This window comes from Orycteropus afer, unplaced genomic scaffold (genome assembly GCF_000298275.1).
Source record: "Orycteropus afer afer isolate SDZICR_OR568_19922 unplaced genomic scaffold, OryAfe1.0 scaffold00276, whole genome shotgun sequence".
Classification (NCBI taxonomy): domain Eukaryota; kingdom Metazoa; phylum Chordata; class Mammalia; order Tubulidentata; family Orycteropodidae; genus Orycteropus; species Orycteropus afer.
This window is the reverse complement of record NW_006921863.1, coordinates 3,030,301-3,051,080: the sequence shown is the minus strand read 5'-3', so window position 1 is coordinate 3,051,080 and position 20,780 is coordinate 3,030,301. Positions and strand designations below refer to the sequence as shown.

Genomic DNA, 20,780 nt, shown 5'->3' with positions numbered 1-20,780 from the left:
CTGTGTCTGTGTTAATTGGTTTCCCTTTTCTTTGTTGAAGAGGGTCTGTGCAATCCTTCTGCCTAGTCCGCCATCTTGCCCCGCCTCCCTTCTATCTTCTTTTGATGTTTCCTGAGTTATTCAATATTTTGTCCATGAAATCTTTCAATATTGCAACTCGAGGCTTGAATTTTTTCTTCACTTTTTTCAGCTTGAAAAATGCTGAGCATGTTCTTCCCTTTTGGTTTTCTACCTCAAGGTCTTGCGCATTTCATTATAATAAGGGACTTTGTCTTCTTGAGCTACAATTTGAAATATTCTGTTCAGCTCTTTTATCTTGTCATATTGTCCATTTGCCTTAGCTACTCTCTGTCAAGAGCAAGTTTCAGAGTCTTGTCTGACATCCATTGTGGTCTTTTCTTCTTTACTGTCTTTGTAATGCTTTCTTCATGAATGAAGTTCTTGATGTCATCCCACATTGCCTCTGGTTTTTGGTCATTGGTGTTTGATGCATCAAATCTATTCTTTAGATGGTCTCTAAATTCAGGTGAAATATAGTCAAGGTCATATTTTGGCTCTTGTGTTTAATTGTCTTCAACTTCAAGTTGAACTTGCATATGAGCAGTTGATGGTCTGTTCCACAACAGCTCCTGGCCTTGTTTTGGTTGACATTGTTGAGCTTCTCCATCTCCTCTTTCCACAGATTTAGTTGATCTGATTCCTGTGTATTCCGGCTGGCAAAGTCCACATGTATAGCTGCCATTCATGTTGTTGAAAATAGATATTTACAAAGAATCAGTCATTGGTCTTGCAAAATTCTATCATGCAATCTCTGGCATAATTGCTATCACCAAGGCTATATTTTCCAACTATTGGTGATTCATCTTTGTTTCCAACTTTTGCATTTCAGGCGCCAGTATTAATCAACCCATCTTGATTGCATGTTTGGTCAATTTTAGACTGCAGAGCTTGGTAAAAATCTTTAATTTCCTCATATTTGGCTTTGGCAGTTGGTGCATAAATTTATCAATAGTAGTATTAACTGTTCTTCCTCATTGTTGTTGTTGTTGTTATGTGCTGTCGAGTCGGCCCCGACTCATAGCGTATTAACTGTTCTTCCTCATAGGCATATGGATATTATCCTATAACTGAAAGCATTGTATTTCAGGATAGATCTTGAAACATTTTTGTGACAATGAGTGTAGTGCCATTCCTGGCATTTGTCAATTCTGGCATGTTGTTGTATTAGAGTGGGTTCTCTAGAGAAGCAAAACCAGTAAAACTTACATATATATATATAGAGAGAGAGAGAGAAAGAGAAACTGAACTTAGGAAAATGGCTCACACACTTATAGAAGCTGGCAGGTCCCACTTTCTTGGGTCAAACGTCAAGCTGGAGGCTTTTCCCAACTCATGCAGCTGCAGGGGCTGTTGAGCTCAAAGTTGGCAGGCAGTATACTGGCTGTTGACTCAAATGAATGACAAATCCAAGATCTCCAGGCCGAATGGTGGATTGTTCACTCATGGAGAGTTGTAGGTAGCCCAACAGAATCCTGATCCACAGAAGAATGTCTCTTTTCCCAGGATGTCCATAAATATACAGGAAGCAGGCCATACCCCTAGGGAAACTCCCTTCAATGGATTGGCTGCTCAAAACATATACAGCTGATCCATCACTGGAACAACCCACACCACAATTGCTTAAACCACACAGAATTGCCACCTTGACTCACAGCTCCAACTATCACAGTTGTTATTGTTGTTAGGTTTCGTTGAATCATCTCTGACTCGTAGTGACTCTATGCACAGCAGAACAAAACAGCACCAGGTCCTGCGCCAGCTCTGTGATTCTTGCTATACTTGAGCCCACTGCTGCTGCTACCATGTGAATCCATCTCATTGAGGGCCTTCCCCTCTTTCATTGACCCTCCACCTTACCAAACATGGCATTCTTCTCTAAGGAATGGTCCCTTCTGACAACATGAGCAAAGTAGGTGAGATGAAGTCTGGCCATTCTTGCCTTCAAGGAACCTTCTGGCTGCACTTCCTCCAGGACAGACCTGTTAGTTCTTTTCACAGTCCATGGTACTTTCAGCATTCTTCACCTACACCACATCTCAGAAGTACCAATTCTTCCTTGGTCTTCCTTATTCATTGTCCAGCTCTCATATGCATATGAGGTGATCAAAAATACCATAGCTTGTGTCAGGCGCATCTTAGTCCTCAAGGAGACATCTTTGCTCTTTAGCACTTGAAAGAGGTCTTTTGCAGCTGACTTGCCCAGTGCTATACATCATCTGATGTCCTGACTGCTGCTTCCATTGGCATTGATTGTAGAACCGAGCAATGTGAAGTGTTTGACAATTTCAATCTTTTCCCCATTTATTGTGATGCTGCTTATAGATCCAGTTGTGAGGACTTTTGTTTTCTTTATATTGAGATGTAATCCATACTTCAGACTGTATTCTTCAGTCTTCATAGTAAGTACTTCAAGTCATCCTCACTTTGAGCAAGCAAAGTTGTGTTGTCAGCGTATCACCGGTTGTTAATGATTCTCCCTCCAATTCTGATGCCATGTTTTTCTTCATATAGTCCAGCTTCTCGGATTATTTGCTCAGCATACGGATTGAATAAATATGATGAAAGGGTACAACCCTGACTCTTTCCCTTCTTGATTTTAAATCATGCAGTGTTCCCTTTTTCTGTTCAAATGACAGCCTCCTGGTCTATGTACAGGTTTCTCATGAGTACAATTAAATGTTCAGGAATTTCCATTCTTCTCAGTGTTATCCACAAGTTGTTATGATCCACACAATCAAATGCTTTTGCATAGTCAATAAAATATAAACATGTTTCTGGTATTCTTTGCTTTGAGCCAAGATCCATCTGACATCAGAAATGATATCCCTTGTTCCATATCCTCTTCTGAATCCAGCTTTCATTTCTGGAAGTTCTCTTTCAATATCCTGCTGCAACCGTTTCTGAATTATCTTCAGTAAGATTTTACTTGCATGTGATATTAATGATATTGTTCGATAATTTCCACATTCTGTGGGATCACCTTTCTTTGGAATAGGTACAAATATGGATCTCTTCCAGTCAGTTGACCAGATAACTGTCTTCCAAATCTCTTGGCATAGCCGAGTGAATCCCTCCAGCAAGGCATCCATTTATTGAAACATCTCAGTGGGTATTCTGTCAATTCCTGGAGGCTTGTTCTTCCTAATTCTTTCAGTGCAGCTTCAATTTCTTCCTTCAGTACCATTGGTTTTTGAACATATGCCTCCTCTTGAATTTGGTGAAGACTGAAAGTTCTTTTTGGTACAGTGACTTTGTGTATTCCTTCCATCTTCTTTTGATGATTCCTGCATCACTCAATATTTTGCTCATAGAATATTTCAGTATTGCAACTCGAGGCTTACATTTTTTCCTCAGTTCTTTCAGTTTGAGAAATGCCGAGCGTGTTCTTCCCTTTTGGTTTTCTAAATCTAGGTCTTTACATAATTCATTATAGTAATTGTCTTTGTCTGCCTGAGCTGCTCTTTGAAATCTTCTGTTCAGCTCTTTTATCTTGTCATTTCTTCCATTTGCTTTAGCTACTCTCCACTCAAGGGCATGTTTCAGAGTCTCCTTTGAAATCCATTTTGGCCTTTTCTTTCTGGTATTTTTAATGAATTCTTGCTTTCTTCATGGATGATGGTCTTAATGTCATCCCACAATTTTTCTGGTTTTCAGTCATTGGTGTTCAATGCCTCATATCTATTCTTTAGAAGGTCTCTAAATTCAGGAGAGATATATTCAAGGTCATATTTTGGCTGTTTTGGACTTGTCTTAATTGTCTTCAACTTCAGGTTGAACTTGCATATGACCAGTTGATGGCCTGTTCCACAATCAGCTTCTGGCCTTGTTTTGGCTGAAGTTATTGAGCTTTTCCATCACCTCTTACCACAGATGTAATCAGTCTGATTCCTGTGTACTCCATCTAGTGAAGTCCTCATGTATAGCTGCTGTTTGTGTTATTGAAAAAAGATATTTGCAACGAATAAGTTGTTGGTCTTGTAAAATTCTATCATGTGATCCCCAGCATTATTTTTGTCACCAAGGCCAAATTTTCCAACTACTGGTGATTCTTCTTTGTTTCCAACTTCTGCATTCTAATCACCAGTGATAATTAATACATCTTGATTGCACGTTTGGTCCATTTCAGACTGCACAAGTTGATAAAAATCTTCAATTTCCTCATCTTTGGCTTGGTGGTTGGTGTGTAAATATGAATAATGGTAGTGTTAACTGGTCTTCCTTATAGGTGTATGGATATTATCCTATCACTGACAGCATTGTACTTCAGGACAGATCTTTAAACATCCTTTCTGATGATGAATGCCACGACATTCTGCTTCAAATTTTCATTTCCAACATAGTAGATCACATGGTTGTCTGATTCAAAATGCCCAAAACCAGTCCATTCCATCTTGCTAATCCCTAAGATGTCAATCTTCATGCATTCCATTTCATTTTTGACAATTTCCAATTTTCTAGATTGATACTTTGTACATTCCATCTTCCGATTATTAATGGATATTTGCAGCTGTTTCTCCTCAATTTGAATGTGCCATGTCAGCACATGGAGCTCCTGAAAGACTTGCTTTATCCGTATCATTAAGGTTGGTTCTACTCTGATGAAGCAGCTCTTTCCCATTCCTATTTTGAGTGCCTTCTGACTCAGGGGGCTCATCTTCCTTCACTGTGTCAGGCAGTGTTTCCAAGCTATTCATAAAGTTGCCCAGTAATGTATCAGACATTGTTTCTCTGCTATTTATAAGATTTTCCCTGGTCAATATTTTGGGAAGTGGATGGCTTCTTCCTTCTTCCTAGTCTGTCTCATTCTGTGAGCTGTATTGAAACCAGTGCACCATGTACAACTCTGCTGGCATTTGAAACACCAGTGGCACAGCCTCCAGCCTCACAGCAACATGCAAGCCCCTCAGGATGATAAACTGACAGACAAGTTTGTCTCTCTTAGCTGTTGGAAACCTCCATGCACTCCCCTTACCTTATTCCTACCTGGATCCTGCCACTATGTGGTCCTTGGCTATTCCCTTCCTTTCCTGGCTCAAGTGCATGTAGGGCTTGCCTGCTTTCTGCCCATTAACTGGTTCTTGCTGCTACTGTGGTCCTCAGCCACTCCCTCTCCTGGCATAGTAGATCATATAATTGTCTAATTTTTAATGGCCCAAGACAGTCCATTTCAGCTCACTGATGCCTAAAATAGTGATCCTTGTATGTTCCATTTCGTTTTTCACAACTTCCTGTTTTCCTAGATTCATATTTCACATGTTCCATGTTCTAATTATTAATGTATGTTTACAGCTGTTTCTTCCCATTTTGAGTTATACCACATCAGCAAATGGAGGTCCTGAATGCTTTACTCCATCCACGTCATTATGCTTGACTCAACTTTGAGGAGGCAGCTCTTCCACAGTAGTTTTTTGAGTGCTTTCTGAGCTGAGGAGCTCATCTTCTGGCATCATATCAGACATTGTTTCAGGGATATTCATAAAGTTTTTCAGTAATATATCAGTCAGTGTTTCACTGTTATTCATAAGGTTTTCATTGGCCAAATCTTTGAGAAGTGGATGGCCCCTTCCTTCAGAGCTCCTTTAAAACCTGACGTGACCCTGCTGATATTTGAAATACCAGTGATGTTAGCCTTCAACCTCCCAGCAATGTGCAAGCCACTACTGTGCAACAAACTGATAGATGAGTGGTGGGAAATTTGAAACTAGTGACCAAATAATTTTTCCAAGATTAAAGTTATAAATATTCAGTCAGATTTTCACATTGACTCTTGATAGGAAATATTCAAGTGAACTTTTTTCTTTCCTTTTTTTTTAACTGGTACTTTTTAATACATTTTGAAAAGGGAAGTGTAAATAGGTGAATTTCTTGATTTCTTTTATTCTGTTTTCTAGTTCTGAAAAATTGATCATTTCATAATAGTCACAGCATTTATAGGTAGTTGTTGCTAGTTGCCACTGAGTTGATTCCAGCTCATTGTGACCTCATGTGTATAGGGCAACACTGCTGCATAGGGTTTTGAAGGTACCTTTTGGACACAGATAGCCAGACCTGTCTTCTGAGGGGCCTCTAGTGGGTTCAAACTGCCGACCCTTTGCTTTCAGTCAAGCAGTTAGGTATTTGTACCACTCAAGGAGCTCTGGTAGCATAGTTCCTAAGACACTTGACTGCTAACCAGAAGGCTGGCGGTTCAAACCCACCAGCCAGTCCTCAGAAGGAAGGTTGGACAATCTACTTCCGTAGTGATACCACCTCAGAAACCCAAGGAAGGGTCTCTATGAGTCAGGTCTGACTTGACGGCACATAACAACAACAACAACAACAGGGACTTCTAGAGTAATATTATAACATGTCAGCACTTGAATGTAATCTCCATGAAGGCTGGAAGTTTTGTTTACTCACTAGTCTATCTTAGATGCCTAGAATTGTGCCTGGCACATAGTAGATGCTAAGTAAACATTTTTTTTTGAATGAATTGAATGAATACTTTATATTAAGGATATTCAGATAGGTAAACTTTTGTTTTAATGGTATTTAGAATTTTTATGACTAGCTTATTTTATCAAAAGATCTTTTTCTCTAGTTTTAAGTATTTCTTTTTAAGTTGTTTTGTAGGTGCATTAAATTCTATAGATTTATTTCCTTTTTCTCTGTGAAATGATTTTTCTCCTTAGGAATAACTATTAATTTTTCAAACCAATTCAGCACAAAATATGAAATTATTCCTTAGATAGGAAACATTTGTCTTATTTTTAAGTTTTTTTTTTTTTTTCCAGAAGCACTACTAAGGTATTTCAAAGGCCGATAGGTTTGCTAGTGTTCATCTTAAACATGTATCTGCTTGCAGAAAGATACAATATGTGAATGTGCTTTAGAAGCTGTAAAATCACATAAGAATACATTTTTATTCTTATCTATGTTCAAATGATTTCTTGAGAGTCTTATTTCATTACCAGAACTTGTTAGCAAAGATTTATCATGGACCATATAGGGATACATACATTCCAAGACTTTCCTTTTATCATGGGACTTCCAGACAGTTGATAACACTTGGTAACCAGTGTTAGGGAAAGGTGTGTTTTATATTTAGGGATTCTTTAATCGATATTACCTCCTATATTGTAGTATAAGGAGCTTTGGTGGCTTAATGCCTAAGACATTTGACTGTTAACCAGAAGGCTGGCAGTTCAAACCCACCAGCCACTCTGTGGAAGAAAGATTGGGCAGTCTACTTCCATAAGGATTTACCACCTGGAAAAGTCAAAGGGGGTCGCTATGAGTTGGAATTGACTGGATGGCAGTGAGTTTGTTTTTTTGTTCATACTGTAGTAGTAGTAGTATTCCATAGTAATTTTCAGAATTGTGGAAATAAATAATTTATATAATGTCCCATGCCGCTTCCTCACCTAAAAACAAAGTATCCAGAGAGACATAAGTATGAATGCCAGATTTACCATTTACCTATTTCATGACCCTAGACCATTACTTGATCTCTATGAGCCTCAGTTTTCCTATTTATAATATCAAAATGATATCTGCCTTTCAGAATTATGAGGAATATAGTAGATAAATATAACTTGTACTTAAGTAAGTGTTATGGATCTTCTGTCCTGCAGATGCGTGAGTTGAAGTAGGAAATCACCCAACCACATATACATATTCCAAACAAATATTAGATTAAATCTTGTAATTTTAAAAATCAGTAAACAGATATATCCAAAAACCAAACCCACTGCGATTGAGTTGATTCTGATGCATAGCAACACTGCTCCATAGGTTATCCAAGACTGTATTTTTAGTTTTTTTTTTTTTCTTTTTCTCAGAAGCACTACTAATGTATTTGAAAGGCCAATGGAGCAGCACTAGGTAACCAAAACAACCACTGTGCCACCCTAGTTCCTAAAACAGATACATTCTTGTTGTTATTAGGTGCTGTAGAGTCATACTCATAGTGACCCTGTGTACAACAGAACACAGCACTGCCCAGTCCTGTGCCTTCCTCACAATCTTTGCTATGCTTAAGCTCATCATTGCAGCCACATTGTCAGTGTATCTTGTTGAGGGTCTTCCCCTTTTTCTTTGACCCGCTACTTTACCAAGTATGATATCCGTCTCCAGGGTCCCTTCTAACAACAAGACCAAAATAGGTGAGATGAAATCTGGGCATTCTTACTTCCAAGGAGGATTCTGGCTGTACTTCTTCCAGGGCAGATTTGTTTGTTCTTTTGGCAGTCCATGGTATTTTTAGTATTCTTCACCAGAACCACAATTCAGAGACATGAATTCTTCTTTGGTCTTCCTTATTCATTGTCTGGGTCTCACATGCATATGAGACAATTGAAAATACTGTGGCTTGGGTTAGGTGCCCCTTAATCACCTTTGCTCTTCAATACTTTAAAGTGCTCATTTCCAGCAGATTTGCCCAGTATGTGATGTCTGAATTCTTGACTGCTCCCTCCATGCGTGTTGATTATTGATACAGTAAAATGAAATCTTTGACAATTTCAGTCTTTCCTCCATTTATCATTATGTTGCTTATTGGTTCATGTGTGAGCTTACAGTAAGTGCTTCAAGTCCTTTTCACTTTCAGCATCCAAGGTTGTGTCATCTTCATACTGCAGGTTGTTAATGAGTCTTCCTCCAATCCTGATGTTATATTCCTCTTCATATTGACCAGCTTCTCAGATTATTTTCTCAGCATAGAGATTGGTGAAAGGATACAACACTGATGCATGCTCTTCCTGATTTTAAACCATATGGTACTGCCTTCTTCTGTTCAAATGACAACATCTTCATCTATGTGTGGATTCCTCATGAGCACAATTAAGTGTTTTGGAACTCCCATTCTTTACAATGTTATCCATAATTTGTTATGATCGTCACAGTCAAATGCCTTTGCAAAGTCAATGAGATACAGGTAAGCATCTTTCTGGTATTCTTTGCTTTTGGCTAAGATCCATCTGACATCAGCAATGATATCCCTCATTCAACATCCTGTTCTGAATCAGCTTGTATTTCTGGAAGTTCCCTGTAAATATACTGCTGCAACTGTTTTTGAATTTGATTTGTCATACTGTGGTGGTTTACATGTTACTGTGAGGCTGGAGGATATGCCACTAGTATTTAGAATGCCAGCAGGTTCACTCATGGTGGACAGGTTTCAGTAGCACTTCCAGATTAAGAAAGACTGGGAAGAAGGATGGGATCATCAATTTCTGAAAGAATTGATCACTGAAAACTTTATGAATAGCAGTGAAACACTGTCGAATATATTTCTAGAAAATATTTTGAAGAGCCCTGAAACATTATCTGATATAGTGCCAGAAGATGAGCCCCTAAGGTTGGAAGGCACTCATTATACAGTTGGGGAAGTGCTGCCTCATCAAAGTATAGTTGACCTTAAAGAAGTGGATGGAGTAAAGTTTTTGAGACCTTCATTTGCTGTTGGAGCAAGACTCACAATGGGAATAAATCGCTGCAAACAAACATTCATTAATGTCAGAACATGAAATATATAAAGTATGAATATAGGAAATTTGGTAGTGTTCAAAAATGAAATGGAAAACATAAAGATCAATATCTTAAGGCATTAGTGAGCTGACATGGGTTGTTATTGGTCATTTTTAATCAGGCAGTCATATGATCTACTAAGCAGTAAATGATGAAGAGGAATTGTGTTTCATTATTGTCAAAAGGAACATCTTAAGATCTATCCTGAAATACAGTGCTGTCAGTAGTAGAACAATATCCATTCACTTTCAAGGAATACCAGTTAATATGACTGTTATCCAAATTTATGCAACAACTACCAAAGGAAAAGATAAGAAATCAAAGATTTTTTTTACCAACTTCTGCAGTCTGAAATTGACCAAATGTGCAATCAAGATGTATTGATAATTGTTGGTGATTGGAATGTAAAAGTTAGAAACTAAGAAGAAGCATCAATAGTTGGAAAATATGTTGTTGTTGTTGTTAGGTGCCAGCTAGTGGTCTCCAACTCACAGTGACCCTGTGCACAGCAGAATGAAACACTGCTGGGTCCTGTGCCAGCCTCACGATCCTTGCTATACCTGAGCCCATCGTTGGAACCACTGTGTCTATCTACATATTGGAAAATATAGCCTTGGTGAAAGGAATGATGCCAGAGATCTCATGATAGAATTTTGCAAGATCGACAAATTATTCATTACAAAAACCTTTTCAACAACATAAAAGGCAACTTTACACATGGACCTTGCTAGATGGAATATACAGAAATCAAATCAACTATATCAGTAGAAAGAGGAGATGGAGAAGTTTGATATTATCAGTCGAAACTGAAGAGCTGACTGGAACAGACTATCATTTGCTCACATGTTTAGAGCCAAAATATGACCTTGAGTATATTCCACCTGAATTTAGAGACCATCTGAAGAATAGATTTGATGCATTGAACACCAGTCACCGAAGACTAGAAGAATTGTGGGATGACATCAAGACTATCATACGTGAAGAAAATAAAAAGTCATTAAAAAGAGAGGAAAGGAAGAAAATATCAAAATGTATGTCAGAAGAAACTCTGAAACTTACTCTTGAATGGACAGTAGCTAAAGCAAAAGGAAGAAATGTTGAAATTAAAGAGCTGAGTAGAATATTTCAAAGGGCAGCTTGAGAAGACAAAGTAAAGTATTATAATAAAATGTACAAAGACCAGGGATTAGGAAATCAAAAGGGAAGAACACATTGGACATTTCTCAAGCTAAAAGAACTGAAGGAAAAAAATCAAGCCTTGAATTGTGATACAGAAGGATTCTGTGGGCAAAATGTTGAATGATGCAGGAAGCATCAAAAGAAGATGGACGAAATGCACAGTTACTTTACCAAAAATAATTGGTTGTTGTTCAGTCATTTCAGGTGGTAGCATATGATCAAGAATCAATGGTATTGAAGGAGGACATCCAAGCTGCACTGAAGGAATTGGTGAAAAACAAATCTCCAGAAATTGAGGGAATACACATTGAGATATTTCAACAAAGGGATGCAGCTTAGGAGGTGCTTACTCATCTATGCCAGGAAATTTGGAAGAAAACTACCTAGCCAACCTACTGGAAGAGTTGCACATTTGTGCCCTTCCCAAAGAAAAGTGATCCAACAGAGTGTGGAGATTATTGAACAGTGTCATTAATATCACACACAAGTAAAATTTTACTGAAGATAAGTGAAAACAGAGACATAGTCTCTTAAATGGAAGAAAGGGAAATTTGCATGTCATATATGAAGAGGTATTTGAAAACCAAAGTGGTTAATGAGAGCTCATGTTTGACTGTTGATTGATGGGTTGTCTGGACTAGATATATGTGTAAATGACTGTGATTTTAATTCCTGAGTGGGATGGAATGTGGAAGCAACAGGCCTCTTCAAGACTTGGCGCTAAGCTCCAAATATGAATAAAAGAGTCCCAAAGTGCTGTCCTGTCGGAATCATGTAACTAACTAACTAACTACTTAACTACTTTCTGGTTTGGCTTGGGGATACAACATAAAATCAAACCAGTCCCTAAAGGCTATGAGTTAATAAAAGTCCAGATAAAAATCAGAACTCTTAAGTCTGTGTTATGTATGGGTGGAGGTTTAAATTTTAATTCCTTGCCTTGTGTATGAAAAACGAAGTTAAGAAATTAATTTTCAAAATTAGCCTGGGGCTACTGAAATCTGTAGGGACTGCATGAAAGGTAAACCAACAAACTTCCTTTAAGACCACCTCCATGACCCAGGGCACTTGATACTCTGACTAGAGCTGTTATTGTTGTTGTTAGGTGCTGTTGAATTGGTTCTGACTCCTAATGACCCTGTGTACAACAGAACAAAGCATTGCCTGGTCCTGTGCTATCCTTAATCATTGCTATGTTGGAGCTCATTGTTGCTGACACTGTGTCAATGCATGACATTGAGGGTCTTTTTCTTTTTCACTGACCCTCTACCATGATGTCCTTCTTGAGGGGTTGATCCCTCCTGATAATATGTCTAAAATACAAGAGACAAAATCTTTCCATCTTTGCTTCTAAGGAGGATTCTGGCTGTACATCTTCAAAGATAGATTTATTCTTCTCTCAGTCCATGGTGTATTCAATATTCTTAGCCAGTATAATAATTAAAATACATCCATTCTTCATTGTTCAGCTTCTGCATATATATGAGATGATTGAAAATATCGTGGTTTGAGCAAAGGAACATTAGTTCTCAAAGTGACATGTTTGCTTTTTAACACTTTAAAGAGTCTTTCACAGCAGATTTGCCCAATGTCCATAATACAATGTTATCCATAATAGTGTTATCCATGGTTTGATTTCTTGACTGCTGCTTCTATGGGCATTGACTGTGGATGAAAGTAAAATGAAATAATTGACAGCTTCAATCTTTTCTCCACTTATCATGATGTTGCTTATTTTTGGTCCAGTGTAAGGATTTTTGATTTCTTTATGTTGAGTTGTAATCCGTACTGAAGGCTTCAGTCTTTGACCTTTATCAGGCAGTGCTTCAAATCCTATTCACTTTCAGCAAGCAAGGTTATATCATGTGCATATCACAGAGTGTTAATGAATCTTCCACTAATCCTCATACTGTGTTCTTACATAGTCTAGCTTCTTGGATTATTTGCTCAGCATACAGTTTGGATAAATATGGAGAAAGGATACAACCTTGACACACAGCTTTCCAGATTTTAAATCATGGAGTATCCCCTTGTTCTGTTTGAATGACTACTTCTTCGTCTATGAACAGGTTCCTCTTGAGCACAATTAAGTGTTCTGGAATTCCTATTCTTCACACTGTTATCATAATTTGTTATGATCCACAAAGTCAAATAACTTTGTATGGTCAATAAAACACAGGTAAACCTTTTTCTTGTTTTCTTTGCTCTTAGCCATGTTCCGTCTGACATCAGTAATCATATTCCTCAATCCATGTCCTTTTCTGCACCCATCTTGAGTTTCTGTCAGTTTTTTGTCACTGTTTTTCTGCAATCATTTAAAAATTATTTTTAGCAAAATTTTACTTGTGTGTGATATTAATGATATTAATTAATTTCTACATTCTGTTGGATCATCTTTCTTATAGAATGGATACAAATAATGGAATTCTTCCAATCCATTGACCAGTTCATTGTCCTCCAGAGTTCTTAGCATAGATGAGTAAGTGCCTCCAGAATTACATCCATTGGTTGAAATATCTCAATTAGTATTGTGTCAATTCCTGGAGCCTTGTTTTTGACCAGTCCTTCAGGGCAGCTCACTTTTTCCTTCAATATCATTAGTTGTTAGTCATATACTGCCTTCTAAAGTGTTGAATGTTGACTAGCTCTTTTTGGTACAGTGACTCTGTATATTTCTTCCATCATCTTTTGATGTTTCCTGTGTCATTCAATATTGCAACATTACAACTCGAGGCTTGAATTTTTTCTGTAGTTTTTTCAGCTTGAAAAATGTAGAGTGTATTCTTCCCTTTTGGTTTTCTAATTCCAGATCTTTGCACATTTCATTATGATACTTTGTCTTTTAAATTTGCTTTAGCTAATCTATGCTCAAAAGCAAGTTTCAGAGTCTCTTCTGATATCTGTTTTGGTCTTTTATGTCTTTTTGATGACCTTTTGCTTTCTTCATGAATGCTTTCCTTAATGTCTTGCCACAACTCATCTGCTCTGCAGTTATTAGTGTTCAATCCATCAAAACTATTCTCTGGATGGTCTTTAAATTCAGGTGGCCTGTATACAAGCTCACACTTTGGCTCTCATGGACTTGTTTTAATTTTTTCAGTTCAAGTTGAGCTTGCATATGAGTAATGGATGGTCTGTTCTGAAATTGGCCGCTGGCCTTGTTCTGACTGATGAGCCGTGTTTAAACATTACAAAGCCTGACAGAAGGAATGAGCAGCATAATGGGGAATAATGTGATGGCAGAAGAAACTGAATTAAAACCCATCAAATAACTGCCCATAATGGCCAATCTGAAAGAGATCTTACATATGTATAAAAGCTTCAAATATTTAAAGGAGGAATTAAGTAAGAATAAAGATATTATGAAAAAGAACAGAGTGTATCTAGAATTGAAAATATGATTATTGAATAAAAATTTCAATGGCTAAGTAAACTATCAGCTTAATTATACCTAGATGAGAGAGCTGGAACCCATATCTATAGAATGTATGTTGTGTGTGGTTGAGGAACACTCTGGAAATATTCATTCCTTTACCTTTTCTACCTCATCACCCTCCTTTGGCTGTTTACCTCCATCATTTTCTGTTGTCTGCAGTAAGGAGATAAGAAGGAAGAGTTTTTGTTTAACATTACTCTGTTCATGTGAGTGAAAATAGACTATAGATTATTGAATCTTTTATAATAGAAGCAATGAATAAATATATTGTAAAATACTGTACTTATTAATAATTGTAATGCAACACACTGCTATGGAGCTGGATCTGACTCATAGTGACCCCTCCTTGGGTTTCTGAGTCGGTATCTCTACGGAAGTAAATTGCCCAACCTTCCTTCTGAGGAGTGGCTGGGTGGGTTTGCACTGCCAGCCTTCTGGTTAGCAATCAAAAGCCTTAGGCACTACACCACCAGAGCTCCTATTAATAATTGTAGGAAGTAATTTATCTGGCTGTAACCTAGGAGTAAGTACACAAAAATGAGAATTTCTGTAGTAATTTACATTGTATGTAAATTCATCTGAGAGCAGAGAAAAATGCCAGGATTCTAATCTTTTTGAGTTTTGAATTTAAAATGTGTTCCTCAAAAATTGCTATTTCAGTTAAAAGATATAACTTGAGTTTAAAATATGTAGGGTAGAGATTAAGGAGCTCTGGTGGTATGTGCTTAAGGCATTTGGCTGTTAGCCAAAAGGTTGGTGGTTCAAACCTACCAGCTGCTCTGGGGAAGAAAGATGAGACAATCTCCCTCTGTAAAGATTTTCAGCCCAATGGGGGTCACTATGAGTCAGAATCAATTTGATAGCAGTGAGTTTGTTCGATTTCCAGTAGAGATTGATTTTACTTTTTGTTTAATCTTTTATTAAATAAGTGGTAAATTAGTAGCTTCAGGTAAATATTTTCTCCTGTTTAGAAATTTATTGTTCATTTGAAAACTTTTATTAATGTTTCTTAGTTTCTGCATCAGAGATTTCCCAAGAAGCTGATGACATGGCAATGGAAAAAGAGAAATATGTTGATGAACTGAGAAAAGCATTGGTGTTGGGAGCAGGACCAGCTGATGCATACAAGTTTAATTTTTCTGAAGATTCTGGTCATTTCTCCTTTGAGAAAAACCTGAAAAATGTTTTAGTAAGTAAACCTTTCCATAAAGTTACAAGTGGTAAGAAGAGTTAGTTGAAGAATTATGTTTAATATGTAAGCAATCAGCATATTAGTTCCAGAATATCCCAAAATAAAAGTTAAAAAAACATTTGGTTTCTAAGTTGGAAGTTGTTGTTGTTGTGTGCCGTCGAGTTGGACCTGACTCATAGCGAACCCTCCTTGGGTTTCCGAGGCAGTATTCTAGGGAAGTAGATTGCCCCATCTTCCTTCTGAGGAGTGGCTGGTGGGTTAGCAGTCAAGTGCCTTAGGTTAGCAGTCAAGTGCCTTAGGTTAGCAGTCAAGTGCCTTCTGGTTAGCAGTCAAGTGCCTTAGGCACTGCACTACCAGAGCTCCTCAAAATTAAAGTTCATCAAGTGGTTTATATCAATAAATTGTGAAAAATGATTATTGGAAAATGTATTTAGATTTTAAGACTTTAAAAGTATTCTAAGTATTATAGAGATAATTATGTGAGTGAGCAGTTTTGAAAATGGTCAAAAGTATAGAGCCTATTGAAATAAGTTTGGGGATAATGATTTTCAGAAAGAAAATATGTATTTACCTTTGAATATTTAATAATTATGACTTATGTTCTTGTTTCTTAGAATGCATTTGAAATTACAAAATGATATTAAAATTTAAGTGTAATAAAACATTATAACTAACTAGGAAAGCAAGATATTATATTTATGTTTTAGGACTTAGAAATCTAAAAATAGGAAGAAATCACTTTTAGTCCATACATTCCATAGCTTGTTTGCTTTGCATAGAAGGATATCTACTCATCCTGGTCAGTTCCTGTACCAATTCAGGCCAAGGTGGGTGGTTTATTTATTAAAACCCTTATATTTATTATCTGTATATTTTACCTAACTCAATCGGTTAATTAGATACCAAATTTGACTTTGCCAGTGGTTTATCAATCAGATACGAGACTTATAATAGAAGAAAGGTAAGGGAAGTCTCTACCACATTAGATTTAGACACAGTTATGGACAGTTTGTCTTGGAGCTTAGTTGAGTTGAAATAATTCACTACAATAACCCTCTATTTCAGAATGATTGAAAGGATATTACAAATCAGAGACATATTTGAACAAAAAAATTAGAATTATTATTTTAAATATATTTTACCATATAGAGAAGAATACGAAAAGACTGGTGTCAGTAGTTATTTCTATTTAGAAGATACATATGTTGTCTAATTGGGTATAAATTTGTGTAAACTTCAATATGGTAAGGTTCTTAAAATGATTGTTGTTGTTGTTGTTATGTGCCGTCGAGTCAGCCCTGACTCATAGCGACCCCTCCTTGGGTTTCCGAGGCAGTATCACTACGGAAGTAGGATTGCCCAACCTTCCTTCCGGGGAGTGGCTGGTGGGTTTGAACCGCCAGCCTGCTGGTTAGCAGTCAAGTGCCTTAGCATTAAGTAGGTTAAATAAGAAGATTTGAACTGTCTGCTAAAATTTTGTTATTTATAGCAAATATTCTCTCCTGTGGCCCAAGTCAGTGAAATGATACTATACATTGCATTACTATTTATTCTAATATTTTGAAATAGATTATTGTCAAATTGGGACTAATGCCATTTCCCCTTCAACAAACATTTATATGTAATGACTACCATTCTTTAGTGCAGCCAGTTCTCGGTTTTTGTCTGTTTTGTATACACTGGTGCATAACAAGTTCCAAATTTATGAGGTACATTTTGGAAACCTGAAAGGCTTATGCTGTCTTTGATGTGGTGAAAGGGGAGGCTTCATACACTGGGCATGAATTGAGTACTTGCTGGCAGTACATCTTGATTTGTTGCTTCTGTGAAGAAAGTCCTAATGACTCATGTCATTCTACAATTGACTTGATATATATTGGCATTAATGACTGCTTACCACCCTAAAACTGATCAGCTTAATCAGAGCCAAGCCCTTTTCACCAGGTTTTCTCAAGAATTACAAACAGAATAAAGGGTTCTAAGTAATGCAGGATGTGTTGGTTTCCTGAAAGATGCATTTAAAGCACTTCACTGTAGTCCTGATATCTGTTTCTGTACTTTATTCATTTATTTATTTGTTTATGAGAAAATGAAAGGCTACTCTCAGAACTGTTTGACAAGAAAGTGTTTATTCATGGCTTGAATATGGTATAAATGAGGCAAAACTCAGTTTAAGGTGTGGTCGTCAGCATTATTGATGCAGCTGAAAAATCACAAACTACCATGGGAATCTTCCAGTGCTGGAAGATGTACTACTGGAAACTAAATTTAAGAGTGATAGTATCTTGTCAGTTCATCTGCTGGCAAAACTATAAACAATTAAAAACATACCAAACACCTTTTAAGGCTAATTACGGTTGGATGACCTGAAAATTAAAAAGGGTGTTTGTAATCCTGTCCTTGATGACTCTAACATCTGATTGTTGCCAAAAAGAACCTGGTAAACTTAGAAGGAAGCAAATGAATGAACATGGATTCAACTAAAAAAGTTGTAGTGAATTCTGTTGTTTGTTGACATACTTTCTCATAGAAAAGTGAATTACATGAGTTCTAAGTTCATTTGCTACTAGATTCATACTTCTTGAGAATCAAAATGTTTAGAGATTTGTTGTCATCAGTTCAATAAGTTTTTTGTCTCATTCTGTGTTGGAGATCACTGCACAATTTTAATCTTTTGAATATTCAAACAAGAATTGCTTGAAATTTACATTTGTACCAAATTTTTTCTTTTTAGAAGTAACCAATAATTTTTCTATTCTAAAGGACAATATTTTTGAAATTTCTTTTTTTTGTTTGTTTTCTTCTGAGTAAAAGAAATGTTACTTTTCAATTCGGTGAACAATTTAAAATATATAACTTTGTATGTTCATATTTCTGTACATTTTTTGAGAGGGAGTGTGTGGCTTCATAGCTTTCATGAGATTGCTTTTGTAGTCATGACCTTCAAAATTTCGAGAAACATTCACATTTTAAGTTGGCTTTTCTTTATAAAAATATAAAATATTTATTTTTATTTAAACTTAAAAGCTCATGGGAATCAGTGTTGAAAGCACAGTGAGACACTACCTTCTTTTCTCTGTCCAGTATGACCCCGTGTGACTCTTCCCACTTCGGCACCAGTGTGCTCTTCAGTTGGTAGTAGATTGTTCTGGCTGCAAGCATACTGTGTTGCCTACATTAGGAGGGCATTAGCTCTTCACTATAAGTACTGTTACCATTTGGGAGATCACTCATACATTGTGTTATCACCTTTTTCCCTCTGGCTTTCATAATTTATACTGATTTTTCAGAATATATTTTGTCATGTCAATAATATATTGTGTTAGGCTTGGTTCCCTAGAGAAGCAAAACTAGTAAAACTTTATATATATGTGTATATATATATATATATATATATATATACACACATACATACATACACACACACACTTATACACAGAGAGAGAGAGAGAGAGAAATTTATCTTAGGAAATGGCTCACACACTTACAGAAGCTGGCAAGTTCTAAGTTCCTGGATCAAACGTCTAACTGGAAGCTTTTCCTGACTCACACAGCTGCAGGGGCTGACAAGCTCAAGGTTAGCAGGCAGTATACTGGCTGTTGACTTCATTGGATAATGAATCCAAGATCACCAGGCTGAATGGTGGATTGTTCACTCATGGACAGTTATAGGCAGCACAACAGGCTCCAGATCCACAGAAGAGTCTCTTATTTTCCCAGGATGTCCATCTATACATTGGAAGCAGGTCACACCCCTAGAGAAACCTCTTTCAATGGGTTGGCTGCTCAAAACATATGCATCCGATCTCATCATGGGAACAACCAAATCACAACTGCTTAAACCACTCCAAATCGTTGTCCAGCCAAGTTGACACACAACCCCAACTATCACATATATCTTCATTAATGTCTTTATCTTTAAAATCTTGCTGTGTTTCTTCAGGAAAAAAAAAAAAAATCCGTTGATGAGACACCAAAAAAAAAAAAAAATGACCTTATAGTCACAGAGTAGAACTGCCCCATAGGGTTTCCAAGGCTGTAAATTTTAGGAAGTGACATATGATCAAGAACCATAGATATTGAAGAAGAAGGCAAAGCTGCACTGAAGGAATTGGAAAAAAAAAAAAAAAAAGACCTAAAAATTTTTTATAAGAATAACCTTGGGTTAATCATTTAACTTGCTCGTGTCTCTCTTTTCTCATGTATAAAAACTTTAAAGTGATTTCTTAAATTCATTACAATTCTAACATACTATAGTTTTATGTTTCTAAAAATATTCTTAATGAAGAATGAAGCAAGATTAAACAAAATAAAAGACTTTAATATAACAAAACAACAAACCAGAACTGGGTATAGGGTCTCTATTGGAATTCAAGCAAAGCCTACATCTATTCCATTTCTGCTTTTCACTCTACACCCCGCAGGTATTGACTTAAGAACAATTTAGGCTGAAAATTTGGTGGCTTGAATAGCACAGAGTTTTGTTTTTCTTGGATGTGAAAATAAAAGTAGGCAGTCCTGGGTTAATATGATAGCTTTATGATATTGGAGACCCAGACTACTTTGTTCATGTTGCTTTGCCAAGTTTAACAGATAGATTTTATCTTACAGTCCAGGATGGCTACTCTAGCTATCACTATTACGTTCACCTTCTAGGCTGCAGAATAAGTAGAAAAAAAAAGTATAGAACATTTCCCATCTTTTTAAAGACATTACCCCAAAATTGCATACATTTAATTTTGCTCAAATCCTATTGTCTAGAACTTACTCACATGGCTACATCTAGCTGCAAAGGAATCTGTGAAATATGTTTTTCAACTGAATTCTGTGGCCAGAAATTTCCATTACTATGTAAAAACAGGAGTAGATTTTTAAGGACAACTAGAAATCTTTTCATGTTGACGTTCAGGAAAGATAAGCATTTTTTTATTCAACAAGTTTCACTTTTGGTTATGCAAGGGTATTTCTCTAGTATTTTCATTATAGTAAGTGTTTCGGTAATATCTTAATTTTAAAAAAGTTTATAACATGTAGTATGGTGTTGTCTAGGTTGTATCTTAACTATATATTGTAACTGTCTTTCCACTTTTTTTTTAGTGAAAAATTTATGTTCAAACAGTTTCTCTACTTAAACTTCTCAGATATATGAAAATGAGGTAAAATAAGTTAACAAAATAACAGCAAAAATTGTTTTTGAAAAACAGCAGTCCAGAATCCTGTATTATTGCCGTGTGTCCTTGTGGTTTAGGGGATTCTGAATTCAAAAGGTCATGTCCAGATGAAATGTCAGAATCACAGCATTTATGTTGGTACTCTGCCAGTGGCTCTGTCCAACATGATAATGACTTTCAGGTTTTTGGGGTATGGGTCGCAAATGTGTTGTTTGAATCCCTGAAAAAGAAATCG

General features: G+C 36.7%; 1 protein-coding gene across 1 annotated transcript in view; it reads left to right on the top strand.

The window, feature by feature from the left end:
* Window positions 1-20,780, top strand: part of XRCC4 (X-ray repair cross complementing 4) — a 397,398-nt gene that overhangs the window by 9,844 nt on the left and 366,774 nt on the right. The window contains exon 2 of the mRNA XM_007950549.2: window positions 15,196-15,371. Within this exon, the coding sequence (XP_007948740.1) occupies window positions 15,196-15,371 (176 nt within the window). The remainder of the gene's footprint in view (window positions 1-15,195; window positions 15,372-20,780) is intronic.